Genomic DNA, 19,977 nt, shown 5'->3' on the forward strand with positions numbered 1-19,977 from the left:
TTAGAAGAAAAACTGATTTAAAAATAGTTTTCTTAGGAAGAAGGAGCATGTGAAATATTGGGTCTTTCTTTGGAAAATATTGCTTACAAATCTGAGTCATCATACAATACCTTTCTAAGGCAGCTCTTCTCTTCTCGACAAATTCATTGGATGAAGTATCTTCTTTTCCCACTTTAACTTTAGTCATTCCTTAGGAATAGAACACAAAAATGTATATATGTATGCTATCCATGTGAATAAAAGCACCGGGGCAGCATCTCTGCTGAAGATAACCACCATCTCATCTGACTGCATTCAAAAAGCAAGAACTGCACAAGCAATGTGAAAGCATAACCATTACTAAACCAATTAAGATTATATTTAAGATGATCTCCACGTTTTCTTTAGTTTGTTTGGACCAAAAGAGAGATCAGCTTTAAAGTGTAAGTTCACCTATACAGAAAATCTGTAAGGTGAACTTACAATGGACCCCCCAGTCTAGTATCTCTTACAGGATACTAATAGGCCTTTAGGCTACATTTGCACAGACATTTTTCCACAGTGCAAATTCCTGCTGCAGGGTTTGTCAGTTGTGAGTGGACAGTTGTCGCTGATGAGCCTGTATGCTACGATGACAGGCTGTCGGCAGCTGCAGCTATTTGTGCCACAGCCAGCAATTACCTGCATAGCAGATTCCTGACCCAGGGATTCATACTGTGGCAAAATGCCCATGAAAATGTAGCCACATCAAGCAAAGACTTTTCCTTTTAATTAATTTCTCATGAAAAATCACACCCATTCATCAGTAAAGAATTGGTGCTCATTTACACAAGCACATTGTGTTAAAGTGGTTGTAAAGGCAGAAGGTTTTTATCCTAGTGCATGCAATGCATTAAGATGAAACACCTTCTGTGTGCAACAGCCCCCTCTCAAGCCAGCAATGTCCACGAATGCCTCGGTCATCCAGGACTCTCCCTCCTGATTGGCTGAGGCTCCCACTGCTGTCAAATAAGGATGAGCTCAGGAGTGTTTGCATACTCCACGTGCACAGCCCGCCAGGAAGTCAGTGCAGCACTGATCACAGGCACTGAGACATTGCCCGGATGCGCGGCTGCAGAGATCGGGCAATGTCTCACTGCCTGTGATCAGCTCAGCGCTGCGCTGACTTCCTGGCGGGCTGTGCACGTGGAGTATGCAAACACTCCTGAGCCCATCCTTACTGCCAAACTCCGTTAGCCAATGAGGAGAGAAGGGGAATGGGGTTTAAGCGCAGATCAGTGTCTGAATGGATACATGGAGCTGCGGCTCGGGTGCCCCTATAGCAAGCTGCTTACTGTGGGGGCACTCAACAGGAGGGAGGGGGCAGGAGCTCCAGCCAGGGACCCGAGAAGAGGAGGATCTGGGCTGCTCTGTGCAAAACTACTGCACATAGCAAGTAATTATGACAGGTGTGTCATTTTCATAGAAAAAAAAAGATGAGACTTTACAATTGCTTTAACTTGTAATGTGGATTTTTTATGTATTGTGTTAGGTACCATTTACATCACTTGTGTTGGGCTGGTACTCGATGCGTGCATTGATATGCTGCTATTCATTGTGAATGGCACACCAACACACCTTCAGAATGCACATATGCTACAACTCACTAGTGTGCAAAGGGGAAATTTTTTATTTTTTTTTATAAAAAGTGCACTGCTCTAGATTCTCATTTTGAGGTGTTTTTCGATCCATTCAGAGCAGCGTGTCTAAGGCCATCCATGCACAACAATGCGTGCATTTCAGCACACTGCACACTGTGTTGTAGTGTTATTGGGCCCTTAAAGGGGTTGTAAAGGTAAATGTTTTTTCACCTTAATGCATTCTATGCATTAAGGTGAAAAAACATCTCACAGTGCCTGCGCCCCCAGCCCCCCCATTTTACTTACCTCACCCCTCGAAAGTCCCGCGCTCGCTCCCGACTTCCTCTTCACCACTCAGCCTGGCCGCTGATTGGCTGGAGTGGTTGGATTGAAGGCAGCGCAGCCACTGGCTCGCGCTGCTGTCAATCACATCCAATGACGCGGCGCGCCGGGGGGGGGGGGCCGTGTGATACAGCCGGCGGCTATAACCGTCGGCTGTATCATGGGAGCGCGCCCGCAGGTGCTTCCCACCATGCGAGGGAGCTCCCATGAACATGAGAAGCACCTGCGGGAAGAAGCAGAGACAGCCGCGGAGGGACCCCAGAAGAACAGGTTTGGGGCTACTCTGTGCAAAACAAGCTGCACAGTGGAGGCAAGTATAACATGTTTGTTATTTTAAGAGAAAAAAAAAAAAATACCTTTACAATCCCTTTAAAGAAAAACCACTGGTTTGAATGGGCAGCCAACACACCACAACAAAGGGAGAACTGCACATGTATAATTTTTATAAAGCAGTGCACCACAACACACACGGTTAAAATGCTAAAAGTACAATAGATGCAAGGAAGGAGTACTGCCTTCTGACTTTTCCCAAAAGAAACAGACAAAAAATATTTGATACATTATAAAATAGGGAAACGTTGAGGGGTAAAAACATTTAATTTGGTGTGCCCAATCGGTTAAATGTTATTGGTCTACAACATACACTCCTCCTAATAAACTAAAAGTAGATATTATTTCATCATGCTGCAATGCTACTCTCTAACTGAAGCCAAATCATCAGCTTCCTGCAGCCTCTTCCTTTTCCTTTCAAGTGATATTTTTGTGCAACATAAACCTGCTAGCCCCTCTCGAAGTCCCACTACATTTTTAGAACTGCTTATCTTCCTTGCATAACAATCCAAGAGTTTCCTGTATGCAGACAACAGCAATTTCTGTAGAAAATCTGGCTATGACCACAATACAAAAAGTGATTTCTGTAGAAATATGCATGTGCTACCATAATCCACAAAAACAGCGTACTAGTGCTCTGTAAGGACATGCTGGCTCTTACCTACAATACTTTTCTCGGGAGCAGGAGGCACTATATATCCAATATGCATGTACTTTGTTGCTAGTTTGGAGTGAAGTCCAAGAAAATCACTAAACCTTCTTTTGACGGAAAATTCTCTCTTGTTGAACATAGAGAGTGAGGTCTGGGGAAAGAAAAAAAAAAAACGATAATGTAGAAAAAAAAAACAAAAAAAAAAAAAAAACATAGAATTAGCAGATAAAAGTCAAGTATTTGCTACCCCCCCCCCCCCCCCAAAAAAAAAAAAAAAAAAACCCGGTTCCCTTAACATATGCATAACAGCACAGTGCTGGCCCACTGTATACCCTAAAATACCTGGCTGATCCTGCCCCCCTGTAAACTAACCACTGTTTATCATGGCTGCTGAGCCCTGGCAGCATGGTCAGTTTACGTGCCACTGTCGTCCGTTGTCTCTCCTCTGCTCTCCCTCATCCTCTCCCCCTTCCCTTTCTGCCTGTCAACTTGTGACAGGCAGAAAGAGAGGATGAGGACCACTCCTGCTGCTATAAAAAAAAATAAAACTATATTATAATGTATACCATCCCATCTGTTATATAACGCTATGTGCCCCAGTGCCTGTGCTGTATAAAATCTATGCCAATTTCTACCTCATCTTAGAGGGTCTCCCGGGCACTCACGTAACTGCTAGTCTCTCTGCTCCACTGCTCTAAGATAAGGTAGAAATCGGCATTTTTTTTATACAGCACAATAATTGGGACACATAGCGTTGTAGAACAGATGGGATGGTATACATATGATATAGTGGCTTAACAACCACTTTAACATAAAACTAATTTCCAGTTAACACGATGCGAGATTTTAAATGCCTGAGGATTTAAAGGCCTTGTTTTGGAAATTGTGGAGGAGCAAATGTGAAAAAAAAATAGGATTTTTATAACAGCTTACCTGTAAAATCCTTTTCTTTACATCACAGGACACAGAGCCACAGTAATTACTGCATGGGTTATATGGCACCTTCAGGTGATGGACACTGGCATACCCTAGACAGGAAGTTCAATTCCCCATATAACCCCTCCCCTTACTGGGAGTACCTCAGTTTTGTAGCAAAGCAATACACAGGTAACCAAAGAGGGGAGGGACCTCTGTGTCCCGTGATGTACTCCAAGAAAAAGGATTTTTATAACCGCTTAACTGTAAAATCCATTTTCTTTATCGTACATCACAGGACACAGAGCCACAGTAATTACTGTATGGAATGTCCCAGAGCAATGCCCCCTGAGGGGAGGGGACACAAACAAAAGTAGGGTGCAATTCAGACCCGAGGACCTATACTGCTGACTGCAGTACACTGCGCCCAAAGGTGATATCCTCGTGCCTTCTTACATCCACCTGATAGTATCTGGTGAATGTATGGACTGAAGACCAAGTTGGGACCTTGCAGATTTGAGCCATGGAGGTTCGTTGATGCACTGCCCAAGAAGCACTAACAGCCCTGGTGAAGTGCGCTTTGATTTGGAAAAGGTGAAACTTTCCTCTTCAAACCATAAGCTTGAATAATTTTGGCAATAGTGAATTTCAATGCTGCCTGTCCTTTTTCTAGGACCTTCAGGCAACACAAACAAAACATCTGTTTTGCGAACCTGAGCAGTCGCCTTCAAATAAATTTTGATAGCTTTCACTACATCCAAAGAATATAGTGACTTTTCTTCCTTAGAACAGGGTTCTGGAAAAAATGAAGGTAAAACAATATATCCTGGTTTAGGTGAAAATCTGAAGCCACCTTTGGCAGAAATCTAGCATAAGGACGCAATACTACTCTATCCTTGTGAATGATTAAATATGGCTCTTTTAAAAAAATGAGCCGCCAACTCCGATACCCTTCTTGTAGAAGAAATGGCTACCAGAAAAACTAGTTTCCTTGTCAAAAGGACTAAATGAATATGTTGCATCAGCTCAAAAGGCTATTTCTGTAATGCTGATAGAACTAAAGTCCCAAGGGTTCAGGGGTGCTCTAACCAGTGGATTAAGCCACGTTACCCCCTGTATAACAACACTTCGGACCAAAGAATGCGAAGCAAGTAGGCATTGAAACCTTACCAATAAGGCCGAGACTTGGCCCTTGATAGTACTCAAGGCCAGTTTCATCTCTAACCCCATCTTCAGAAAAGCAAGGATTCTAACTATGACACACTTTCTAGGATGCCAACCCCTGGATTCACACCAGGAAACATATGCCTTCCAGATTCTACAATAAATGACTCTGGAAGCTGGCTGGAAGTAAATATCAGTGAGCCTGAAAGCCCACGATTCCTCAGAATGTGGGTTTCAACAGCCAAACCGTTAAATTTAGCATTTGTAAAGTAGGATGGAACACTGGTCCCTGCGATAGGGGGGAATGAATAAATCAGTGAGAACTGATCCCATGGGGTCACCAACGCATCTGTTCCAGATGCGAGTGGATCCCTTGTTCTTGACACAAAGTTGTAGACTTTGTTGTTGAACCTGGACGCAAACAGATCTACATCCAGGATCCCCCATCTTTGGAATATAGCCAGGAAGATGTCGGGGTGAAGGGATCATTCCCCTGGGAACAACTGCTGGTGACTTAAGTAGTCCGCCTGCCAGTTCTCTACTCCTGCAAGGAAGATTGCAGATATGCATGGCACATGCATTTATGTCCAGATTAGGCTCTGGTTTACCTCTTCCTGGGCTGCCTGACTTCTGGTGACCCCCTGGTGATTAATATAAGCGACTGCCTTAGCACTGTCGGATTGAATCCTGACAGGAGAATTCTGCAACCTGAATGTCCAGGCCCTTAGGGCTAGGTACGTAGCCAACCTTTCCTCTAAACCACTGATAGTTGAGGAAAAAACCTCCTCAGTTACATAGACAGGGGCTGAAGCGTCGGAAGCAATTGTAGCCCCGAACGACCCAAATTGCTCACGCTGACCAGCCTCCCTAGATCTTTAAGGGGAGGGATGGTGTTGCAGAGTGGGGTTCCTCCTTAGGGCCTGGGGGTGACCCTTTTGTGCCCTTATTTTTTGCAGTATTTGTACCATTTCCTCTGGTTATGGTGCTGAGCACAGAGGTACAGCCAAAAAAATGCACCTACTGCTGAGCAATACTCCAGAAACTGCCACTGGGGTGACACATTCAATCACTTTACATCATCTACATAGGAGCAGCATGGTTACCCCTTTGAAAGGACTGCAGAACACCTCCTCCTCCATAAGATAGAGGGAGGTCTTCTGTAGCCCACAAGGAGAGCTGTGAACAATGAAACTATATAATTGCAGCACAGGCAGAGAGCAAAGGATGCCATTAGTAGACAAGATTTCTGGTAGGTTCAACAGGCAGCAAACAATTTGAATTTTTATCACATAAAAAGGGGAAATTTTTGTTAAGGTTTACAAACAATTTAAAAGAGGAGTCTTTTTTAAATTCATATTTAACCTAGGTAGATGCAGCCTCAGTCCAATGCTGCATTTGTCCCCCGTCGGCTCCAAGACTGGGAACTGAGCGATCAAACTTCTGATCGCTCAGTTGTCCATGAGCAGAGAGTTGGTGATTGTCCGTCACCAGCTCTCTGCTCCGCCTCCCACCCACCCACCCACCCACTCATGCTTACTAGAGCGCTGGCTCAGGCTCTCAGAAGCTCACCGAGAGGCCAGGTGGCGGTCTAGGCATCTGGATGGATCCTGACCATATGGTTGCGATCTTTCCCCAGCCTGAATCAGCGCTGCAACTTCAGCCCGCTGTCTGCTGAAAATGGGCCACAGGAGAACTGACTGCATTCTTGTGATCCCCAGAAGTACAACCAAACAAGCTTTGGCTCTACTTTTCCTTTAAGAAAAACTAGAAAACTAAAAAATTGCTCCAATACATCTATGCAAATTTCATCATTAGTCCAAAATATTTTAACATAACAGAATGAACAGCAATATTCGCTTACCTTTGTTGTTACTTTGTACGCCATGTAGGCATTCATTCCATCCCCTAAAATAAGCAAGTGAAATGATATAAAATAAAGTACATCAGTTTCAGTCCCATCAACAAAAACAAGAGAACATTCACCTTGTAACGACATCCTAGATAGATTTAACTGGCAAAGTTATCAGTAGTTGATTTTCATAGGCTACGTACCAACTTTCTCTGGGTCTGAAACGCCTATGTCAATGTCAAAGAAATCTCCATTTGCTTCCTCTTCAATCTGTTTTGAGGGATAAATTGTAGAACTCTTAAAGAATATGAATGTTTAAAATACGCGGCTTTAAAAGTAGCACCTCCTTGGTGCACATGGCTTTTATTAAAAACACTGTATTGATTGCTTTTCCATGGTTTGTAAAAAATTACAAAATGAAAGGAATTACATCCAGTGGGAATAAGCCCTAAAACATGGAGCTGCTCTGCATATGAGCCTCATTCATCACAGAGATGAACAGAGAAGGACATATGCATGTTCTACATCAAATACATGTTAAAAGCCCTCTTACACTATGACAGGGCACGTCAAACAGGACACTGATGGGCACCAAAGCGGCTAAATTTTCATGGCATTTCTTCCTTCTTAAAATATTGTAAACCAGCTATAATTGAACAGGAACTAAGACAGGCCATAAACGGAGCGGACACGGGTTGCAGGAAAGAAATTCAACTCCCCCATCAATATAGTCCGTGTTGACAGGGGAATCTCACCCACAGAGCCATCGTGAACAGTGATGATTGCTAGCAGCTGTAATAGCTGCTAGCAATAATCACATGTAAAATCCAGCAGGCTGGTTCTACCAAAAGTTGATCGATCATCTTGGATACATTCAGTCTGCCCATACATGGTTAGAATCTTGGGCGGTTCCTGCTTAACCAGCCGAGATTCGATCTGTCTGTGGCCAGCTTAAAACTTTGTAAGCTTTTTAAATGTGCATTACACTCACCTCATCTCTTGAGCGGTCATAAATAACAGGTGCAGAAATATTGATGGTTTCCATTCGTGGAGTGATGATTGACGTGGGCGTCACAGGGGTGATGGCAGGACTGGGTTCAGAGGACAGGAGTGGCTCTCTCTCAGGACTATCCAGGGACACCTCATCTGTGGCTTCTACAACAGAATGTCTGTTAGGAGAAACATGTACTCTATTCTTAAACTTCATTTGACTACACTTTGCAACTGCTGGTAATTCAGTGTAAGACAGTCATTTTCACTTCAAGAATGTGGCTATGCACAGTTATTCTGCTACTTAGCTCCTAAAGTGCCCCTCAGATGATGGTTTCATAATCCAGACAAATTTAGCCAATGTTTGAAAGGCTAGCTGTGCATATACAGATTTCTCTTACTCAGCAAGGGGCTGAAGTAGAGAAAACAGATTGTCTACATCGATGGCTATTGTACTCAAGCAGCTGAAGAATGTGGAACCAGAAAAAAATCAATTCCAGGCCAGCTTAAAGCTGGGCATACATGGGTCTTTTTTTTAGCCAGCCAGCAGATTCCCCCATCCACACAAGCACTATGCTATTGTTTTTCGACAGCAGGGACTCCTCCACTGTCAAAATACACTGATCAGTGCTGCAGCGCTGATTGTATAGAAATTTTCCAACAAGCCCGTTCATGAGAAGTCAAACATTTCACTAACAGGAAGGGCCATGGATCACAATTTGTCAGTCCCTGCTAAAGCGGACAAATTTTGATCCATCTATTTCCAGCTTAAAACAAACATTTCAACTCACCTAGGTGGATGCAGCATCGATCCGATGCTGCATTTGTTCCCTGCCGGCTCTGCAGTTAGAAATGAGTGATAAAAAAACACTGCTGATCGGTCAGTTCTCCCCTCCGCTCTGAGCAGAGAGCAGAGAGCAGAGAGCCATGGCCATCAGCCTCCGGCTCTCTGCTCTCCCCTCCAGCACTTACTGGAGTACTGGGCTGTGGAGGGGGTGGGAGAGGCAGGCTCAGGCTCTGTGTATTGCTAAGAAGCTGAGCCAGGTGCTGGTCCAGGCATTCGGCTGGATCTTTCCTGAACCAGCTGAGTGACAGTAGGCTTTAGCTCACTGTTGGCTTAAACTGGGGTTACAGGACTGCAGAACGAACTGCACTCCTGTGATCCATAAAAGTATAGTAAAAAGAGCTTAGGCCATACTTCAAGAATAGCAGCAACAGAAGATCTTAGTGACCAAGCAGCAGTTCAACTCTAAAGGCTGATATGAAGTTCAAAAAGATGGGACGTCAAGCCTCATAGCAAAACAGAATTACATCATCACATAATATAGGTTACTCTGTATTAAAGTGATATAGCAGGCACCTAGTGGTGTTTTGGCTTTGCCCAAAACTAGGGTGTGCATAGCAATATATAAGAGAAATAAGCTAGCTCATGGGTAGGCAACCCCACGGCACTGGTGCCACACGCAGCACACACAGCCTCTTACCAGCATTGACTCCCTCTCCATCAGCAGAGCAGAGCAGAGAGGTGTCAGCGAGACATTAATGCATTCCAATTTCAGAATTCCCCACACCACACCTGCACTGGGGGGGGGGGGGGGGGGCACAGTGCCCCCACACATTGTAATAGATGGGAGACATTGTTTGGTTCTCTAACTTTTCTGTAGCTGCGATTATCAGATTTTGTGATGGGGGAGACATTGGGTGCAGTTCTGCTGGGGGGGGGGGGGGGGTCTGTTTCGAGGATGACAAGGTCATTGGCCACTGCTAAGGCCAATCAGTCCTGCTAGCCCTCCCCACTATCTGGAAGATGACATGTTTGGTTGCCACTACCAATCTCAGAAAGAAGTGATTTCCCTGTGATTGGGAAAACCAATTAGTTGACAGTTTGTGGAATTACTGTTGAGCTTCTGGGAACTTCTGAGTCCCTTTATGCCAGAGCCAGTATTAAGCGCAATGAAAAGCAGACCAAACTTTTCCTGTGGCTCAGAGCACCGCCTTTTTTGCTCAGCTTATGATCCTGCACACAGGCCCACTGCTTTCAGAAAATGCCCCTGAACGGAGATCATCATTGCACATCCATTCCATATGCTTGTATGTGGCATCACATACATCAAATACAAGCATGTAGGCTGGATGAGAGAGTTGGATCAGCAGGATGAGTGTGTCAGCACAGGTAGATGTGTCTCATCTCTTCTCATCTATGATATGCAGAGTGGTGAAAGAAAGAAGAGGTTTCAGGAGGTGGGGCAGATGAGCAGGAGGGTTTCAGGAGGTGGGGCAGATTAGCAGGGGCATACAGTGCTGGGGTCAGGGCCATTTTTAATATTGATTGGACACCGGACAAACATTTTCTTAGGCCCCCTTGAATCCACTTAACTATTTGCGGGAAGTGCAGGTTCAAGGAGAAGCTGCCTTGGGCCCCACAACAACTGCTCATTTTGCCCTGCCTTAAAGACGACCCTGGTTGGGCCAGATGAGCAGGGGGGGGGGGGGGGGTTACAGTGGTGGGGCAGAGACGCGCGCGGGGGGGGGGTACAGTGATCTGAGGTGTGAAGGTACATGAATTGGGGCTGATCTGGGGCGTGAGTGCAGGATGTTAACGTCTCACTACTAAAGTAGTTTATAGCATTTACTTAAAAAAGAATGATTTTCGTAAATCAGTGTGTGAAGTTGACATTTCTTTATTATAAAATCGGCGTGCTCAATTTCTTTGAAAACATTTTTTCGGCACACTGTGCTCAAAAGGTCGCCTACACCTGAACTAGAGTAACAAACAAAAATAAGTAAAATCATCTAAAAGATGAACGTGACAAACTTTATTGCAAAGTGAAGAAATGATGACTAAACTTCAAAGACACAAAAGGTAAACTTTAAACCTCTTTGTAACCAGATAATTGATGTGGCTTACAGTTTAACCCATTGCCCATTTTATATTGTGCTTTCACCTTAGAAGGATGCTGAGCATCATGGTTAAAATGTATGAAAAAAAGCAGCAACTAATGACTAATTTACTCACTCTATAGTGTATAGCTCACAAAGGGCTGTGGCTTCCTAGCCTAGTCCCTAAGCCAGTTCTGAAAAGAATAACCATCGTGGCTGAAGTGTTTGTAGTTGTGTTAGTGCACTTGCAACAGAAACTGAGTACTGTCCTTGATACTTTACTTGCACTAACACCCAATTTCCTAGGACAAGCCTTCAACTGCTTAGACCTTGAAAAAGGGGGAACACCCTGAAAAATTGAATGTTAGTGCAAATAAAGTATCACAGATAGTAGTTAACTGTTGAAAACACACCACACTTGTGATTAGCACATTGTGAATGTGGGCAATCCGATTACTTTATGCACACTCCTTTGTTGATCAATAACATTTCTAAAAGAAGAAAACAAAATAAAAAATGAAAAAGCACTTCAGCACTTGGCTTTGTTGTCAATGTTTTGGCTGGTCCTTATATTTCTCCGCCTGGTCCCAGTCAATGTCTCCTGCCATCTAAAGCCAGAAATATGCCCCCTTGGGCAATCTAAGTACACACATTTATAGAATGTGGTGTGCCAGCACATCCTACCTTCATCTATAGAGCATGGAACATTTCAGGTATCTTCCCATTAACATCAGACCATATTTGACTGCTCAGCGATTGTGGTGTAGAGGCCTTGTCCATGCTACTGTGGAACAGTTCTCTCTAAACAAACATCTCATCATTTGTGCTAATGAACAATTATGGCACCACATCTAACTACATCACACCTCTTAAGATTTTCAGTGGTATCAGCATCATAGTTCTGCCAAACAAACCTAAGGCTTTTCCAACCTGTAAAATTTCACAAAAGCTCAGCTAGGACACCACTTAGGCCACATGCCCTCTAAACTGATGCTTTTTCTCCTACTCGAGTTTAGCAGCAGAAAAATGTGGTAAAAAGTTTGCCTGTCTGCCATTAATGCATTCTATGTCTGTCTATAGTGTGCATGGGCACATAGGCCAACATGGAGGGGCATTTTGAGCTTTAGTGTGCATGAGGTCATATAAAAGTTTTTTTTCTATTAGCATACTCCTCCGACAGCATACTACTCTACATAGTAACAAATGCAACAAACATTTAACAAAGTAATAACAATTTTTTCAAATTCATACGGAGGTCTTCTGTGAGAAACCTGGCTGGTTCAGGAGACGATGGGCTAGTAGTAACTGTGCTAATGTTCTAATTAAGCTAAGCACAGTGCACATAGAACTAGGGATGCACCTAAATTTCAGACGCCGAAAAATGTCGGCCGAAAATGGCCTTTTTAGCAAAATGCCAAAAAAGGAAATCACGCCAATAACTGCATCGAAAATGGGGCCCGCCCCTGGTGCCGCCCAGTACGGGGGTGTCGTTCTAGAGCATCCCCGTCCAGCCCCAGTCCTCTCCTCCCTCCCAGACGAGGAGGCTGAAAGAAAAACAGTGCTCTATGGAAGAAAGTGGTCAGCACACCGCATTAACCACTTAAGGACCAGGCCTCTTTTTCAGACTTGGTGTTTTCATGTTTAAAACTGTTTTTTTTTGCTAGAAAATTACTTAGAACTCCCAAACATTTTATATTGTTTTTTTTATAACACCCTAGAGAATAAAATGGCGGTCATTGAAATACTTTTTTTTACACCGTATTTGCGCAGCGGTCTTACAAGCGCACTTTTTTGAATAAAAAAATAAGACAACAGTAAAATTAGCCCAATTTTTTTTTATATTGTGAAAGATAATGGTATGCCAAGTAAATTGATACCCAACATGTCACGCTTCAAAATTGCGCCCGCTCGTGGAATGGCGTCAAACTTTTAGCCTCAAAAATCTCCATAAGCGACATTTAAAAAATTCTACAGGTTGCATTTTTTGCGTTACAGAGGAGGGCTAGAATTATTGCTCTCGCTCTACCGATCACGGCGATACCTCACATGTGTGGTTTGACCACCGTTTTCATATGCGGGCGCTACTCACGTATGCGCCCGCTTCTGTGCGCAAGCTCGTCGTGACGGGGTGTTTTTAAAAAAAAAAATTCTTATTTATTTTAATTGATTTTATTTATTTTTACACTGTTTTAAAAAAAAAAAAAATGGATCACTTTTATTCCTATTACAAGGAATGTAAACATCCCTTGTAATAGAAAAAAGCATGACAGGTCCTCTTAAATATGAGATCTGGGGTCAAAAAGTCCTCAGATCTCATATTTGGGCCAAAATGCAAAAAAAAAAAAAAAAAAAAAAGAAAATCTGACATTTAAAAAAATATATACCTTTAAGAGGTATGGGCGGAAGTGACGTTTTGACGTCGCTTCCGCCCTCCTATGGTATAGAGACGAGTGGGGGCCATCTTAGCCTCACTTGTCTCTATGCCCAGCAGATGAAAGGACCCGATCGCCTCCGCTGCTACCGACGGCTCCGGTAAGCGGCGGAAGGTGCGGGAGGGCGGCGGGAGGGGGGGTGGCACCTCTCCCGCCGCCGATAGCGGTGATCTCGCGGCGAATCCACCGCGGAGACCACCGTTATCGTACAGCCGACCGCCGCCTAAAGAGATGGATATCTCGGTTGTGGCAGCAGCTGCTGCCGTTACTGAGATCTCCCTCTTCAAAAAAAGGACGTACATCCCCGTGAGGCGGTCCACAAGTGGTTAGGGAGCGGCTTGTCGGTATGATCAGAGGGAGGAGCATTATCACTGTGCAGCACCTCAGGGGTTAAGAGTGCAGGACTTATTGTTTGACATGCTGTTAGAAACAGTGAGCCCACTCAGCACTGTGAACTGGCCTTAGATTGTATGTCAGCTGCCATCTTCCCAACTACAGTTTTACACTCCTGACGCTCCCATCTTTTTTGCCTGTTACAAGGCAGTGTGAATTTACGAGTGTATTGAATTAGTTTAAAGCTACGTTGATTGGAAAAGTCTTTGAACCCCTGCTGATTTTGTACGTTTACCCGCTGAGGAAAAAAAGCGATCAGTGTCTAATTTTAATAGTAGGTTTATTTTAAGAGTGAGAGACCAAACAAAAATATCCAGAAAAAAAACCCATTTAAAAAAGTTAAATTGATTTGCATTTGAAATGATTTAAATTAAAGTACTTGATCCCCAATCAGCAAGATTTCTGGCTCCCAGGTGTCTTTTATACAGGTAACGAGCTGAGATTAGGAGCACTCCGTTAAAAAGGGAAAAAAAAAAAAAAAAAAAAAAAAGTCAGTCTCCCTCAGTCTGGGGCTTAATGCAAGAGCTCACTGCGTAGTTTCAATGATCAAGAGATCGGTGAAGAATCAGCCTAGAACTACATGGGAAAAGCTTGTAAATTATCTCAAGGCAGCTGGGACCATAGTCACCAAGAAAACAATTGGTAACACTACACCATGAAGGACTAAAATCCTGCAGCCCCTGAAAGGTCGGCCTGATCAAGAAAGCACATGTACAAGCCTGTCTGAAGTTTTCTAATGAACATCTGAATGATTTAGAGGACAACTGGGTAAAAGTGTTGTGGTCAGAGGAGACCAAAATCTAGCTCTTTGGCATTAACTCAACATGTTTGAAGGAGGAATGCTGCCTATGACCCCAAGAATCCCATCCCCATCGTCAAACATGGAGGTGGAAACATTATGCTTTTGGGGTGTTTTTCTGCTAAGGGGACAGGACAACTTACCTGCACCAAAAGGGAGGGAGGATGGACAGGGCCATGTATAGTCAAATCATGGGTGAGAACCTCCTTCCCTCAGCCAGGGCACTGAAATGGGTCGTGGATGGGTATTTCAGCAGGACAATAACCCAAAACACACAGCCAAGGCAGCAAAGTAGTGGCTCAAGAAGAAAAACAGAGTAGCCTAGCCAGTCTTCAGACCTTAAAGTTGGGTTGCACACAAAAAAAAGGAAAAAAAATAAAATAAAACACCACACCATTAAAATATTCCAAAAAATAAAATATTTAGAATTTTTTTTTTAACTCGCCTCTAAATGGCTGTTGCTAGGGGGTCCCTCGTAGTCTGCCTCTTTCAGTGCCTGGGCTGGAGACATCACTTCCCCTCAGGCGCAGGAAGGGCTCATCTCTGCCCCCTCCCTCCCGTCAATCATCTGGAACACATGACAGGTCCTAGATGATTGCGCGGCCATTCACGGCGTGCGGTGCTGCTCGCGCATGTCTAGTGGGTGCCCAGCTGTGGCTTCACACTTACAATGCCGGTGCCACTGGAGGGGGGGGTGAGCGGGGCTTTGATCCCCCACATCGCTTGACCCTGGGACAGGTACGTGTCCGATTATTAAAAGTCAGCAGTTGCACTATTTGTAGCTGCTGACTTTTTTTTTTTTTTTTAATGGGCACCCTGCTTTCATTACATAGAAAATATGTGGAGGGAGCTGAAGTTTGAGTTACCACAATGTCAGCCTCGAAACCTTAATGACTTTGAGAGGGTCTGCAAAGAGGAGTGGGGCAAAATCCTTCCTGAGATGTGTGTAAACCTGGTGGTAAAAAAATCAGCAGGGGATCAAATACTTTTTTTCCCCCCTCACTGTATGATAAGCCTAATAAAACGTTCCCAGAACTGGTTCCATTACCCTAAGGGGCCAAACGTGACACCTTTCCAACCCTAAATGTAAGCAGGATGGGTTCCACACTGTTCTCTGTAATGTTTATCCTTTTTTCAGAATCTTTTTGGCTGACCAATTGCTGTTTAAAGTGCTATTAAAGTAATTTTTTTGTTCTTTAAAAATAACAAACATGTCATACTTACCTGCTCTGTTCAGTGGTTTTGCACAGAGCACCCAAGATCTCCCTCTTCTGGGGGTCCCTTGTTGGCTCTCCTGGCCCCCTCCTTCCTGCCGAGTGCCCCCACAGCAAGCAGCAGAGCCATTCAGACACAGAGCTGCAGTTCAGCCCTCCCACTCTTCTTATTGGCTCACTGACAGCAGCAGAAGCCAATGGCACAGGGAAAGTCCCTGGACTTCATGGCTCTCATGCGTCATCCCTGGATTGAGATGGGGCTCAGGTATTAGGGGGGCTGCTCCACAAAGGTGGATTTTTATCTCAATACATAGAATGCATTAAAGTGCATGTAAACCTGCACATATACCTAGTGAAGTAAACAGCCTCAGATGATACACAGGGATGAAACAAAACTCCATTATTATATATATATATATATATATATATATAAATAAATAAAAGTTTTACATGTATATCTGCTGTCTTCAGCTGTACAAGTCCTTTAGAAAGTGCCGATCGTGTTAGATTTTTCTCTTCCTGTTCAGCACTGGAAGTGGATTATTGGCATACATTCAAGACAGCTGATTGGAGGAAAAGGCATCCCCCTCCCCCATTGGCAAAGGAAGGAATGTGCAGAGCTGTACTCTGAAAAGTCAAAAGCTCTGTGCTAATTTATAGCAACCTCCCAGGACACAAATTTCAGGCTTCTTTTATATCCTGTGTCGGAGAACTTGTTAGACGTTAGCAGGCTAATTACGGAGCAGGAGAAAGCCACGGGACTTGAGAGAGATAAGAAAAAACAAAAACTACAGATATATGTGCCCAGCTCAAAATTTCATGAATTGGATTTACCTTCACTTTAAGTTAAAGAAAACCTTTAGCCTTTACAACCACTTTAAAGGCTTAAAACTGGAAAAAAGGAACATACTGACATTTTTTCTTTGAGAAAATAAAGAAAATCAAAATCCACCACCTTTAGGCCTTTCTTACGTGGCTGTTTAGCTGCATACAACGGATTCCAGTGGTCACAATCAACAGATCCTTGGGACTGTAATGACAGGTGCATGTGAAAAGCATAATAAACGAATGAAAGGCGAACAGCATATAGCCGCACACAAGTTACTTGCGGTTAGGAGAGATGTCAGAGCCTGGACACCGCAGACTGTGTACGGGCACAGAAATGCGTCCCTAACCTCAGGTAACCCCCATGGACTGCAGATACGTGTGCCATGTGAAACAGTAGTGGCCAATGTTAGCCTGTCATTATATATATATATATATATATATATATATATATATATATATACATACACACACATACACACACACACATAGGATGAGCCACTATTCGCATGCACTTGCTGTCACTCCAGCCACTGGAATCTGGTGAATGTGGCTAAATGGGTGTGTGAAGGAAGCCCTAATAAATCCCCTTGATTAGATAAAAAATCAATTCAAATACTTATTTCCTTGAGACTATAAATGTAATTACAATTCTGGGCAATATGATTCTCGCTTTATAAAAAACATTCTTTCAACCTAATAGTGTTCTTTTTGGTCGAAAGACTAAAGTATGCTACACGTGTTAAGATTCTTTTTCGCTCAATCCAGTGGGCAAAAAAAAAAAAAAATAAATAAAAAAGGACGGAGAGGTCGCCGTACCAACTATGCAATGTTAGTGTGGCGATCTCCCCCCGCTGAGTTGTGTTCTGACCCCCCCCGCCAGAGCACACTGATCAGCACCGGCAGCCAGTGTTGATCGGCTGCTGGTTGGATGCAGATTTTCCAGCAAGCCCCATCGACAAAAGCCAGTCCTTGGACAGGCTTCTGCTGGGCAGGCAGCTGTACACACTGCCCGACACACTTCCTGCTGAATCTGCCGATATTCGGATCATGTGTAACCAACGTTAGAGTAAGAAAATTTGCTCTTTCAACAATTCCAGGCCCAGCAATCCGATACAGTTAGCGAGGTTAATCCTTACCCACCTGGTCATTCAAACAATTTCCTAAAACAAGGGTTGGAACCTCCATATTCCTTTTAGAATATAAGAATTACCGACTGTGACCTTAAAAACCCGTCCATCTGTAAGCAAAAACCTACATCTACAGAGAAGGCCTTTTCTTACTAATGAAGCCCATTGTGCTACCATTTAACACTCTTACTTTTCGGGAAAAGCTGTGCTCTGAACAGAACATAACATTTGTTTTCCTCTCACTTCTATTTCTGTCTCCATAGCCTTTTTAAATCAATAAAATGACCCGGGTCCCAGAAGCCTCCATGTTCATTTAAATTTTATTCCAGTTAAAGGTTACTAAATATACTCTGAAAAACATCTGCGAATAACCTGATGGTTGTGTGGTTCAACTTGCTAGATAACCAATTTTCAAAATCCATTACATTATGGTTGGTTCAGCATTTCACTTTGTTGCATCTGTACTGTAATCTCCCATTTGAAGAGGAAATTATTTTTAAGGGGACATGACATGGGACAAAGATAGGTGGGTTATTTTCATCACATTCCATGAATGTCTATCTGCCATAGGTGTAGTCACAACAGAGCACAAGGTATATAACTTGGCTGCCAAAAAACATGACATGTATGCCTTAGAAAACACAAACCTTCAGGAAATGAAACAACGTACTTCACTACCTAAAGCTTAATAAAGAATTATTACCAGCAAAAAGGTCTTCTCTGTCATCACTAAGAAGAACTTCTGCTGGTTTAGGGCCATTCGAATTCGTACTGAGATCTTCTGCGTGAAGGCTGGCTGGTTCAGGAGACGATGGGCTTGACTGCAAAAACAAGAATTCAGGCCTTTAGTATACAAATTTCCACAACACTAACTGAAATTTTAGCGGATTTTTTTTTTTTTTTGCATGCTAAGGAAAAAAAAGGAAATCACAAAAAAATGTCAGCACTTTCCATTTCCTAATCCAGACAATGTAACAAAAGGAGGAAACATTCGATAAGCACATCATCAGGTCAAAAGCAGTGTAAAGGTTTCAAGAGAACCTGTTACCTACAGAGGCCTTTAAAGTTTATGAAGAACAGTAAGAGCAACACATCCTAGATACAGTACAGACATTGAAGAACAAGGATTAAGCAATGCATTAGGATAATGTAACCATCATCATCATCGACAGGATGCGATAGCGGTCTGAAATAATCTCAGTAACCATATTCTGTACAGATAAAATAGTTTCAAATGATTCTGAATGTAAACAGCCAGTGCACTGGAACACAGAAGAATAAACTTGTTTGTGATAGATACGTCGGAAATTCATGCACTACATATTCCTAAATGTGAACTACATATACAATATGATAGAAATGCCAATCATTGTTACTTTATTACCTCCCTGTCTACGCAAATCAAAGCTGCCCACACTTCTGGCTAGATAACCACGAATGAATAAATCCTAAATATTTAGTGCTGTGTTAACTCTTACAAATTTTAAAAGTACCCACTTATACTTATATCCAGTTTATGGAGCTGTTGAGGTGCAGTTACTCCTATGATGGACCGTTTGAAATGTATGCATACGTGCTAGAATGTTAGTGCAGGCTGGAGTGCCCATTTTAATATGAGTAATTCTATGTTTTAAGATTTTGAGGAATGGATCTATACATAATTACACTGGTCCAGCTTGGAACAATATAACAATGTATATACTGGAGCTGGCTGATGACCCTTGAAGTTGGAAAACGCTGAAGAGTATATGAATACATCGCTACTCCAGTGATCTCTGCTTGCTTCGAGGTCTCATTCCAGATGGCTGTACTGCTTACTGAACACGAGGTCAACCATTCAGCATGTATAATATAGCCAAGCCTACAATTCTTCTTTAAAGCAGTAGTAAACTCTTTATATACAAAAACTCTCGCAAGAGAAAAGTCATGTAACATATATAAAAAGGTTACTCCAACAGCCATCGCTATTTACTTAGAAGACGTCCTCTGATGGGGAAAACACGCCAGGCGGAGCCTTGTGTGGACATCACTGCAGTGATATTTAGTCAGTTAAATATTTTAATAGTATTTTACTGCACTATGGAGAGGGGCTTCTCTTTTTTGCATGGATACCCCTGTGTGAAGCATTGTTTGGTTTGTTCAGTGGTGGACTTCTAGCCGATCAAAGATTGTTGGGAAAAGCAACGGCTTTTGGAGTGATCTTATATAGGCTGACTTCTCTTGAGAAAGTGTGTCATGGAGATCTGGCAAGAAAGTACCATTTTAAAGTTTGGGCAACGTGTGCTGGGTGTTCAATTCAGCTAAAGGGGTTGTAAAGGTTCGTGTTTTCACCCTAATCCATCCTAAACACCTGCCAGTGACCGCCCCCCCCCCCCCCCCCCGTTTTAATTGAACCCTCGAACTTGTCCCATGGGGACACGCCTTCTCTCTGCTAGGGGGTTCTCAGCTGTTGACTGGATAGATT

The 19,977-nt window shown here is 43.2% G+C and overlaps 1 protein-coding gene across 2 annotated transcripts in view; it reads right to left on the bottom strand.

The window, feature by feature from the left end:
- Positions 1-19,977, bottom strand: part of SNX2 (sorting nexin 2) — an 83,950-nt gene that overhangs the window by 31,412 nt on the left and 32,561 nt on the right. Inside the window, exons 2-7 of one of the 2 annotated variants that reach the window (XM_077462190.1) lie at positions 18,217-18,334; positions 7,842-8,005; positions 7,054-7,120; positions 6,863-6,906; positions 2,932-3,073; positions 111-189 (exon numbers count right to left, since the gene is read on the bottom strand). In XM_077462190.1, coding sequence (XP_077318316.1) covers positions 111-189; positions 2,932-3,073; positions 6,863-6,906; positions 7,054-7,120; positions 7,842-8,005; positions 18,217-18,334 — 614 coding nt within the window. Of the gene's footprint in view, positions 1-110; positions 190-2,931; positions 3,074-6,862; positions 6,907-7,053; positions 7,121-7,841; positions 8,020-18,216; positions 18,341-19,977 lie in introns of those variants that run through there. The other variant, XM_077462191.1, reaches the window with a different exon arrangement.

The sequence above is a fragment of the Lithobates pipiens genome, unplaced genomic scaffold, assembly GCF_037356315.1.
Source record: "Lithobates pipiens isolate NorthernLeopardFrog02 unplaced genomic scaffold, aLitPip1_a1.2 Scaffold_3, whole genome shotgun sequence".
Taxonomy (NCBI): Eukaryota; Metazoa; Chordata; class Amphibia; order Anura; family Ranidae; genus Lithobates; species Lithobates pipiens.